We start from the raw sequence: 12,500 nt of genomic DNA, 5'->3' as shown, positions 1-12,500 counted from the left end.
TATAATATATATAATAAAATAACCAAACATAATATATATAATAAAATAACCAAACATAATATATATAATAAAATAACCAAATATAATATACATAATAAAATAACCAAACATAATATATAATAAAATAACCAAACATAATATATATAATAAAATAACCAAACATAATATATATAATAAAATAACCAAATATAATATATATAATAAAATAACCAAACATAATATATATAATAAAATAACCAAACATAATATATATAATAAAATAACCAAATATAATATATATAATAAAATAACCAAACATAATATATATAATAAAATAACCAAACATAATATATATAATAGAATAACCAAATATAATATATAATAAAATAACCAAATATAATATACATAATAAAATAAACAAATATAATATATATAATGAAATTAATAAAATATAATATACATAATAAAATAACCAAATATAAAAAATTATGAAATAAATACAATATATAATAAAATAACCAAATATAATATACATAATAAAATAACCAAATATAATATATATAATGAAATAAATAAAATATATAATAAAATAACCAAATATAATATACATATTAAAATAACCAAATATAATATACATAATTAAATGAATAAAATATAATATACAAAATAAAATAACCAAACATAATATATATAATAAAATAACCAAATATAATATATATAATAAAATAAATAAAATATATAATAAAATAACCAAATGTAATATATATAATAAAATAACCAAATATATAATCAAATAACCACAACGTATCGATGCAGATCTGAGGAGAGAAAACCTGCAACGACCTATCGACCAGTATCTGTGGACGCTCAGAGAGATACTGATAATCAATACTCTCCTTCTGGACGAGTGCCTCCACTCACTGTACGTCCTCTATCTTCACACACACACACACACACACACACACACACACACACACACACACACACACACACACACACACACACACACACACACACACACACACACACACACACACACACACACGACAGACCCAACAGCGGAGCTGAGTGGATCAACTGCCTCGCTGCCCACTGAGGCTGTGATTGTGTGTGTGTGTGTGTGTGCGCGTCGCGTTCTGCTTTAATGAGCTCTTGTTCGGCCGAGTCGCCACTCGAGTGGGGAGTCTGTCGCTCGACCGACCCCTGACCCCGCCATGCTGCAACAAAACTGCATCGACCATGCCTCCCCAGGGGGGCCATGGGGCTCGTGTGTGTGTGTGTGTGTGTGTGTGTGTGTGTGCATCCCTCTCCCTCCCTCATGCTTGTTTTTAGCCTGTGTGGTCGAACTGTCGGGCTGATCTCACACACATCCAGGGGAGGGGTTCTGGACCCCCCGCCATCGCCCCCCCCCCCAGCCAATCCCCCACCCCCCCCATCCTCAGACCCTATGAACGTGGAATTTAACCGTCATTTAAAACTGAATCTGATCTCAAGTTGTTGTTCCCTTTTTTAATCAAGAGCACATGTACACACACACACACACACACACACACACACACACACACACACACACACACACACACACACACACACACACAAACCACAACTCTCTAGGACAAGGTCACACTCTGCTCCACCCTTTACAGTAGAACAAGAACATGACACCACACACACACACACACACCTACACACACAGGGTTCAGTTTACCTCTCCTCCCACAAAGCCTCTGGGAACAGTGACATCATCCCCTCTCTTCATCCAGCTGTCAATCAAAGGAGACAATAAGCCCCCCCCCCCCACACACACACACACATTGAAAGCAGCGCCTGCCTAATTACAATATCGCGTAACGGCAGTTTACACCTGAAGTGTGTGTAGTAAATTGCCGCCTCCCACCTGAGGTCACCCAGAGAGCGGGGGGGGGGGTCTTCTACTTCTTCTTCTTCTTCTTGCAGCTTTAACCCTTGTGTTGCCTTAGGGTCATTTTGACCCGAATCAATATTACACCCTCCCCCCGCCTTTGGGTCATTTTGACCCGATTCAATGTTTCACCCTCCTGTTACCTTTATATTTACTAACATATTTTACCCTTTGGGTTCAATTTGACGCCAGCAATTAAAACCTCCAGAAAATTATTAGAATTAATATTGTTTTCCAAGTTTAAGTGTGAGGCACTTTATGTTTGTTTGTTGACTACCGAAAGAACACCGACATTAAACATTGAATGGGGTCAAATTAATCCGAAGGCTGGGGGAGGGTGTAATATTGATTCGGGTCAAAATGACCCTAAGGCAAGGGTTAAGCTGACGTCGGCTGATTTTTGCAGATTGTCCTCAAAATGAATTCTACAGGGTACTTCATGATAGAATACTTCTACAGGGTACTTCATGATAGGATACTTCTACAGGGTACTTCATGATAGGATACTTCTACAGGGTACTTCATGATAGGATACTTCTACAGGGTACTTCATGATCGGATACTTCTACAGGGTACTTCATGATAGGATACTTCTTCAGGGTACTTCATGATAGGATATAGGGTACTTCATGATAGGATACTTCTACAGGGTACTTCATGATAGGATACTTCTTCAGGGTACTTCATGATAGGATACTTCTACAGGGTACTTCATGATAGGATACTTCTACAGGGTACTTCATGATAGGATACTTCTTCAGGGTACTTCATGATAGGATACTTCTACAGGGTACTTCATGATAGGATACTTCTACAGGGTACTTCATGATAGGATACTTCTACAGGGTACTTCATGATCGGATACTTCTACAGGGTACTTCATGATAGGATACTTCTACAGGGTACTTCATGATCGGATACTTCTACAGGGTACTTCATGATAGGATACTTCTACAGGGTACTTCATGATCGGATACTTCTACAGGGTACTTCATGATAGGATACTTCTTCAGGGTACTTCATGATAGGATACTTCTACAGGGTACTTCATGATAGGATACTTCTTCAGGGTACTTCATGATAGGATACTTCTACAGGGTACTTCATGATAGGATATTTCCAAGCGACTACTTATTCGGCCTTGATGTCTGAGTGTTGAGGTCATTAATGGCTTCTCTGAGTATAGGAAGTGGGCGGGGCCATGGTGACAGTGGGCGGCGCCATGGTGCCAGTGGGCGGGGCCATGGTGACAGTGGGCTTGCCATAGTGACAGTGGGCCGGGCCATGGTGACAGTGGGCGGGGACATTGTGACAGTGGGCGGGTCCATAGTGACAGTGGGCGGGGACATTGTGACAGTGGGCGGGTCCATAGTAACAGTGGGCGGGGCCATATTGATGTCACCCGTCTGGTTTGACTGATACTTTGAAGCTCTGAGATTTCTACCAATGGAAACCCGCCTGACCACGCCTCTCAGACCTCATTGATTATTATGCACCGACATCGCCCCCGTGACCCCGTGACCTCTAACCGCCGCCCCGTGTGTTTTTCTCTTCTCTCCAGCGACCTGAACGGAAACAACCTGACGGTCGTCACCAAGACCGACTTCTCCGGCCTGAAGCACCTCCGAGTCCTGTGAGTCACATTGATCCCTTCACGTAGAGGTCATCTTCAACTTTGACCCCAGGGCTCCGGCAACGCCACCCAGAGGCGCTGGTTTTGGGTGTCAGTCAGATTACAACATGGAAAGGGGGGTGGAGTCATCTGGGAGTCGGTGGAGCCGGACTGTGGGGGGTGGGGGTTCCAATTAGGGAGCGTGTGTTTGTGTTTGTTGGCTTCCAGTAAACGAGCTCATGTCTACGATAATGTGCCGACGCAGCTGAGCCAATCAGCCCCGCCCCCCGACGTGTCTCCATGTGGTTGTGTTCACGCTGCAGTGCTCCTCGGTCACCTCTGTGTTCTGCCCGGAGACAACCGGCTACATGAATACTTAAAGACATGGAGACAGAGATGAAGAGATATTTTCGTCCACGTAGTAATGAGTGATCCTGCTTGTTTAATAAGAATACATTTATTAACTAAGTGATGCAAATTGATGCCGACATGATAATAACTTACTGGATTCACTCAAAAGATGCAGACGTGAGACTCGGGTTGAACGCCGCGCGCCCGAATAACATTTTTTTAAGTGGTTTAAAGGCCAAATATCCTAAATATATATGAATGTATGTGTATATTTAAGGAACATAAAGCGATGAGGACCTTTTACTCGACTGTTCAGCTTCTTAATTTCTTTGTCTCTGCAGCCATCTGATGGAGAACCAGATCAGCAACGTGGAGAGAGGAGCCTTTGATGAGCTGAAGGAGCTGGAGAGACTGTGAGAACACACACACACACACACTCTTGTTTGAGCCAGTCCGACATGTTTCTGTTCCCCCAGTCGCCTCAACAAGAACCGTCTCAGCCAGCTTCCAGAGCTGCTGTTCCAGAAGAACAAAGGCCTGTCCCGACTGTGAGTCTCTACCTTTACCCCCCCCCCCCCCACAGACCACAGGGATGTGGAGTCTTTCCATTGTTTGTTTTATGCTTCTTTTCACTTCAGTGTTTTGTTTGTACCTTCAGACGAACTGATTTACATTTGAAGCTGAATTTGATTCCTGCTGCAACCTGAGCGCTCTGACTCAGCGGCTCAGGGAAACCGCTTTTAGATATAAATAAAGCATCACAAGTGCAGAAAGGGACATTTTTCTCCAGATATTTGTTTTTAAAGTGAAACGTTTCTCTCACCTCGAGAACCTCGAATCGACTCGAGCGCCGCAAATCATTCCTACAATCCCACAGGGGCCGTTAGGAAGCGCCGAGCTTTTTAATTTGACAACCGAACACACACAAACACACACACTCACACACAGACACACACACTCACACTCACACACACACTCACACACACAAAGAGCTTTTTTTCTTGTTTAATGAGTGGCGGCTCGATGACGGTCGGTAACCATGCGCCTGAACGCGTCACACAGACGCGGCTCTGAAGTCTTTGTCGTGGACGTGTGTGTGTAGTGTCGGATGGGAATGTGTCTGCCTGGAGACGCACACACAAAACCACACACACTGAGAGAGAGAGAGGGACAGGGAGAGAGGGACAGGGAGAGAGGGAGAGAGAGAGAGAGAGAGAGAGAGAGAGAGAGAGAGAGAGAGAGAGAGGGAGAGGGAGACACAGAGCTCTTTAATTAACTTTTGTCCATTTAGGACGTGATTTCCCAAATGTGTGTGTGTCTGTGTGTGTGTGTGTGTCTGTGTGTGCGTGAGTGTGTGTGCATGTGTCCTGATTATTTGCTGTTTGCCTTTTTGGCAATTTCACACTCTGGCTCCCATCAGGGAATGCCGAGATGGACTTGGCATGTTCTATCAATCAGCACACACACACACACATGCACACTCACACACACACTCACACACTCACACACACACTCACACACACCTAGTGCAGAGCCATTAGAACTTCCTCCAGCAGGAGTGATTTCTTTTCCTCCTGCTGTGTTGATGGACTTGATGCAGCTTGACGTCCCTTGAAAACACACAAACACACACACAAACACACACACAAAAACACACACAAACACACACACACACAAAAACACACAAACACACACACAAACACACAACACACACACAACACACACACACAACGCACACACAAACACACACACAACACACACACACACAACACACATACAAACACACACACAAACGCACACACAAAAACACACAAACACACAAAAACAAACACACACAAACACAAACACACACAAACACTCACACGCCTACGCGCGCACACACTGTGCTGATTTTTGTGTGTGTATTTTTCTCTCCCTCCCCCTCTCTCAAATTCTCCCTTTTGTTCATCTTTTGATGGTTTGTGTTTTTTCCTCTCTAACGGGCGTTCACCCACACACCGAGTCTATAAGAATTGAGTCTATAAGAGTTGAGTCTCTAAGAGTTGAGTCTGTAAGAGCTGAGTCTATAAGAGTTGAGTCTCTAAGAGTTGAGTCTGTAAGAGCTGAGTCTATAAGAGTTGAGTCTCTAAGAGTTGAGTCTGTAAGAGTTGAGTCTGTAAGAGTTGAGTCTCTAAGAGTTGAGTCTCTAAGGGTTGAGTCTCTAAGAGTTGAGTCCATAAGAGTTGAGTCTGTAAGAGTTGAGTCTCTAAGGGTTGAGTCTAAGAGTTGAGTCTAAGAGTTGAGTCTCTAAGAGTTGAGTCTCTAAGAGTTGAGTCTATAAGAGTTGAGTCTCTAAGAGTTGAGTCTCTAAGAGTTGAGTCTGTAAGAGCTGAGTCTATAAGAGTTGAGTCTGTAAGAGTTGAGTCTCTAAGAGTTGAGTCTCTAAGAGTTGAGTCTCTAAGAGTTGAGTCTCTAAGAGTTGAGTCTATAAGAGTTGAGTCTCTAAGATTTGAGTCTCTAAGGGTTGAGTCTCTAAGAGTTGAGTCTGTAAGAGTTGAGTCTGTAAGAGTTGAGTCTGTAAGAGTTGAGTCTCTAAGAGTTGAGTCTGAAAGAGTTGAGTCTGAAAGAGTTGAGTCTCTAAGAGTTGAGTCTATAAGAGTTGAGTCTATAAGAGTTGAGTCTCTAAGGTTTGAGTCTCTAAGAGTTGAGTCTCTAAGAGTTGAGTCTCTAAGAGTTGAGTCTCTAAGGGTTGAGTCTCTAAGAGTTGAGTCAATAAGAGTTGAGTCAATAAGAGTTGAGTCTCTAAGAGTTGAGTTTCTAAGAGTTGAGTCTCTAAGGATTGAGTCTCTAAGAGTTGAGTCTATAAGAGTTGAGTATCTAAGAGTTGAGTCTCTAAGAGTTGAGTCAGTAAGAGTTGAGTCTCTAAGAGTTGAGTCTCTAAGGGTTGCGTCTCTAAGAGTTGAGTCTATAAGAGTTGAGTCTCTAAGAGTTGAGTCTCTAAGGGTTGAGTCTCTAAGAGTTGAGTCTGTAAGAGTTGAGTCTCTAAGAGTTGAGTCTCTAAGATTTGAGTCTGTAAGAGCTGAGTCTATAAGAGTTGAGTCTCTAAGAGTTGAGTCTCTAAGAGTTGAGTCTCTAAGAGTTGAGTCTCTAAGAGTTGAGTCTCTAAGAGTTGAGTCTATAAGAGCTGAGTCTATAAGAGTTGAGTCTCTAAGAGTTGAGTCTGTAAGAGTTGAGTCTCTAAGAGTTGAGTCTGTAAGAGCTGAGTCTGTAAGAGTTGAGTCTCTAAGAGTTGAGTCTGTAAGAGCTGAGTCTATAAGAGTTGAGTCTCTAAGAGTTGAGTCTCTAAGAGTTGAGTCTGTAAGAGTTGAGTCTCTAAGGATTGAGTCTATAAGAGTTGAGTCTCGAAGAGTTGAGTCTGTAAGAGTTGAGTCTCTAAGGGTTGAGTCTCTAAGAGTTGAGTCTCTAAGAGTTGAGTCTCTAAGAGTTGAGTCTCTAAGAGTTGAGTCTGTAAGAGTTGAGTCTCTAAGGGTTGAGTCTCTAAGAGTTGAGTCTCTAAGAGTTGAGTCTGTAAGAGTTGAGTCTCTAAGAGTTGAGTCTCTAAGAGTTGAGTCTGTAAGAGTTGAGTCTCTAAGAGTTGAGTCTCTAAGAGTTGAGTCTGTAAGGGTTGAGTCTCTAAGAGTTGAGTCTATAAGAGTTGAGTCTCTAAGAGTTGAGTCTGTAAGAGTTGAGTCTCTAAGGGTTGAGTCTCTAAGAGTTGAGTCTCTAAGAGTTGAGTCTCTAAGAGTTGAGTCTGTAAGAGTTGAGTCTCTAAGAGTTGAGTCTCTAAGAGTTGAGTCTCTAAGAGGTGAGTCTTTAAGGGTTGAGTCTCGTTGAGCCAGGCTCACTTTTTGGCAGGATGTCACACCTGTTGGACGTCAGGAAGCTTCCTGTTGATGTTTCCTGTCACATTAATAATTCCTCTCATCCGGCTGGAAAACCGTCATCTCGTCTTCTTTCTCCCACAATGCACCTCTTCTTTATACCTCTCTGGTTTCTCCACTCCTTTTTCTTTTTGTAGGACTCCCTCTCTCTCTCTTACTTCATCTCTCTCTCTCTCTCTCTTTCTCTCTGCCTCTCTCTCACTCTTTTGTTGGCTCGGTGTGTGAAGCGTTCGCTCTGCTCCCAAAAGCAGCTCTTTTGTGTGTTTTGATGACACCCAGAGGCTGTGTGTGAGTGAGTGTGTGTGTGTGTGTGTGTGTGTGTGTGTGTGTGTGAGTGAGTGTGTGTGAGTGTGTGTGTGTGTGAGTGTGTGTGTGTGTGAGTGTGTGTGTGTGAGTGTGTGTGAGTGTGAGTGTGTGTGAGTGTGTGTGTGAGTGTGTGAGTGTGAGTGTGTGTGTGTGTGTGTGTGTGTGTGTGTGTGTGTGTGAGTGTGTGTGTGAGTGAGTGAGTGAGTGAGTGAGTGAGTGAGTGAGTGTGTGTGTGAGTGTGTGTGTGTGTGAGTGAGTGTGTGTGTGTGTTCCCCCTCCCAGCCCCTCCCTTTAGCCCGGGGGAACCCAGGAGTTCTGATGGGAGTGCAGCTTGCCGACACACACTCACCTGGACCTGGAGGTGAACTGTGAGCCCCTGCTGGGCGGCTTCGGTACTGAAGGAGACCTCTGGTGGAGACCTGTCAATCACCTTGTAGCCCCGCCCCTAAAGCATGTCCTCCCCTTTGGTCTCTAAATGGACCTTCACTTAAAGTACACATGTCGCAATACAGCCGGTACAGTACGACACACTTTGTTTACTACGGAGCTGGAACGCCCCCCCCCCCCCTCAGTGTCTCATTAGAGCCGTCCTCATTAGCGGTTGATTGGCATCCGAGAGAAGCTAACGGAGGTGGCGCTGGCAGCTGCCGGCTGTTTAGAAGATAACCGGAACGTGACCTCGCCGTGTCCCCGACTAATCTCCTGAGTGTGTGTGTGTGTGTGTGTGTGTGTGTGTGTATGTGTGTGTGTGGGATAATTACTTGTATTTGCATTTGTACAGTATAATTGTCTGTGTGTGTGTGTGTGTGAGCGCGCTTGCATTTATTGTGCTAATTACACCCACCTGCAGCAATGTATATATATGTGTGTGTATATACCAGACAATTTCGTGTTTTCCATGAAAACTCACACTTTTATTTATCAAATGAGTTGCAAAATGTATAGAAAATATAGTCAAGACATTGACAAGGTTAGAAATAATGATTTGTATTTGAAGTATTACTTTTTTTCTTCAAACTTTGCTTTCGTCAAAGAATGCTCCTTTTGCAGCAATTCCAGCATTGCAGACCTTTGGCATTCTAGCTGTTAATTTGTTGAGGTAATCTGTTGAAATGTCACCCCACGCTTCCTGAAGCACCACAAGTTGGATTGGCTTGATGGGCACTTCTTGCGGACCATACGGTCAAGCTGCTCCCACAACAGCTCAATGGGGTTGAGATCTGGTGACTGGCCACTCCATTACAGACAGCAAGCTGCCTGCTTCTTCCCTCAATAGTTCTTGCACAATGTGGAGGTGTGCTTTGGGTCATTGTCCTGTTGGAGGAAGACATTGGCTCCAATCAAGCGCTGCCCACAGGGTATGGCATGGCGTTGCAAAATGGAGTGATAGCCTTCCTTATTTAAAATCCCTTTGACCTGGTACAAATCTCCCACTTTCCCAGCACCAAAGCAGCCCCAGACCATCACATGACCTCCACCATGCTTGACAGATGGTGTCAGGCACTCTTCCAGCATCTTTTCACCTGTTCTGTATCTCACAAATGTTCTTCTGTGTGATCCAAACACCTCAAACTTGGATTCATCTGTCCAGAACACCTTTTCCCAATCTTCCTCTGTCCAATGCCTGTGTTCTTTTGCCCATACCAATCCTTTCTTTTGATTGGCCAGTCTCAGATATGGCTTTTTCTTTGCCACTCTGCCTAGAAGGCCAGCATCCCGGAGTCGCCTCTTCACTGTCGACATTGACACTTGCGTTTTGCTCCAGATAATCAACTAGCTCAAAGGAAGGCCAGTTTTATAGCTTCTCTCATCAGCAAAATAGTTTTCAGCTGTGCTAACATAATTGCACAAGGGTTTTCAAGGGTTTTCTAATCATCCATTAGTCTTCTAAGGCGATGATCAAACACAATGTACCATTAGAACACTGGAGTGATCGTTGATGGAAATGGGCCTCTATACACCTCTGGAGATATTTCATTAGAAACCAGACGTTTCCACCTAGAATAGTCATTTACCACATTAACAATGTAGAGAGGGTATTTATGATTGATTTAATGTTATCTTCATTGAAAAAAACAATGCTTTTCTTTGAAAAATAAGGACATTTCTAAGTGATCCCAAACTTTTGAATCGTAGTGTATGTGTGTGTGTCTGTCTGTCTGTCTGTCTGCATGTGCAGTCGTTAATTTTTTTAATTTTTCCAGGGGGAATTTTTTCACAATTGCCTGCTGTGTTGTGAGATTACTGTGTGTGTGTATGTGTGTACGTGTGTTTGTGTGTGTGTGTGTGTGTGTATGGGAGGTCGGGCCGTCATGTCAGTCCAAAGTAAAGTAAAGTTGACACAGTCGGAGCCGAGGGGGAAAAACAACACACACACACAAGGAAAGCATAGACACAAACACACACACAGACACAAGGAAAGCACACACACACACACACACACACACACACACAAGGAAAGCACACACACACACACACACACACACACAAGGAACAGCCAATCACGGCTCTCTGATTGATACAAAGACAAACGATTAACTCTCACGTCTCCATCGGTTCATTTTGCGAACTCGATGGATTGGAATGTCTCTGAACGTTTTTGGTTCTCTCCGGGCTCAGTGACCCTCGTTTGACCCCAGAGACGACGGAGACGAGCAGGGGAAGTTTACCTTTCTCACCCTCCACTGGGGAGGGAGGGAGGGAAGGAGGGAGGGGAGGGAAGGAGGGAGGATATTGAAACGGCGGGAGAGACGGCGGAACAATGAGAGGATGAAGAGGAGCGAGGAAGGACACAACGGATCAGAACATGAATGGAGAAGACACACATACACAGACACACACACACAGACACACACACACACACCCACACATACACACACAGACACACACACACACACACACATCCAGCTGTGACCAGCCTGTGTTTCCCTCCAGTAAACATCACATCCAGCCTGGCAACAGACATCTTGACAACCTCATGGGAAAGCATCTTTAATATCAGGGTGTGTGTGTCTGTGTGTGTGTCTGTGTGTGTTTTAAGTGTCTTCTTGTGAACCAATCCGGTCGTAGACGTTCTCTCGTCTCTGATTGGCCGAGGCGTTGGCCCAGAAGTGTCATCCATCATTAGGAGAGACGCTCGTTTGCCTCAGAGAATACATCATCTTAATAACGACCAATGATGAGATACAACTTCAGTTTAACAAATATATATTTATATATATAGAGAGAGAGATTTTATCCGTATATAATACAAATAATATATATAGAATGTTTATTTAGAATATATATTTATATATATATTATATGTCTATAATATATTATATATATATATTGTATATTTTATATGAAATATATATAAATAATATTTATATATAAAATATATCTATATAAATATGTATATATATTTTATAATTATAGAATATATCACAAATATGAAATATATATATATATAATATTTATTAATAACATATATATACATATTTCTGGATATATATTTCATATGTATAAAATATATATAAATATTTAGTTATAAAATATTTATAAATATTGATGAACATATGTGTATTTAACATGTATATATTATATCAAATATATATATATATATATATAATATTTATTTAGAATATATATATATATTATATTTGCCACACATGATGTGTTCAGGGACACAAGCGTTAACAGTTTTTAAAGTTCTGGCTTTTCCATAAATCCTCCGGTGGGTTTTTGGGGTCCAGACGGCTCAAATTTCCTCTTATTGTTTTATTATTTCATTGTTTTATATTTATTTGTATTTACCGTCTGCTTCTCACCGCTCGCCCCCGTAAGACCTGCTCCACTCTGCGGGCGCACAGGAACTCTCCGGTTTAGCACGGAGCCGCCGCTGACCCGGTGGACTCTGATTGGCCGATAGGATCTGATGCTGTGTGTGTGTGTGTGTATTTCCTCCTCTTTGGGGCTCTCTTGGTTTGACATTGATGGAGGGGGTCTGAGGACCACCAGGGCATCCAGAGACTGACACACACACACACACACATACACTCACACACACACACACACACACACACACACACACACACACACACACATACACTCACACACACACACACACTCACACACACACTCACACACACACACACATACACTCACACACACACACACACACACACACACACACACACTCACACACACACACACATACACTCACACACACACACATACACTCACACACATACACTCACACAAAGACGTTTTCCCCCTGTAGTTTTGCCTCGATCGCTGCGTTTTGCTCCTGCTGCTGCTGCTGTTGTTGTTGTTGTTGTTGTTGTACAGGAACATCTGCATCATGTGTTTCAGGGACCTGAGTGAGAACGTCATCCAGGCGATCCCCAGGAGAGCCTTCAGGGGGGCCACGGACCTCAAGAACCTGTGGGGA

General features: G+C 42.9%; 1 protein-coding gene across 1 annotated transcript in view; it reads left to right on the top strand.

The window, feature by feature from the left end:
* The window catches only part of slit1b (slit homolog 1b (Drosophila)), a 37,274-nt gene that overhangs the window by 2,678 nt on the left and 22,096 nt on the right, over window positions 1-12,500 (top strand). Inside the window, exons 2-5 of the mRNA XM_056408664.1 lie at window positions 3,462-3,533; window positions 4,205-4,276; window positions 4,340-4,411; window positions 12,422-12,493. Coding sequence (XP_056264639.1) covers window positions 3,462-3,533; window positions 4,205-4,276; window positions 4,340-4,411; window positions 12,422-12,493 — 288 coding nt within the window. The remainder of the gene's footprint in view (window positions 1-3,461; window positions 3,534-4,204; window positions 4,277-4,339; window positions 4,412-12,421; window positions 12,494-12,500) is intronic.

Source organism: Pseudoliparis swirei, chromosome 24 (genome assembly GCF_029220125.1).
Source record: "Pseudoliparis swirei isolate HS2019 ecotype Mariana Trench chromosome 24, NWPU_hadal_v1, whole genome shotgun sequence".
NCBI classification, from domain to species: Eukaryota; Metazoa; Chordata; class Actinopteri; order Perciformes; family Liparidae; genus Pseudoliparis; species Pseudoliparis swirei.
Note: the sequence above shows the minus strand (reverse complement) of the source record. Positions and strands in the feature narration are given on the sequence as shown.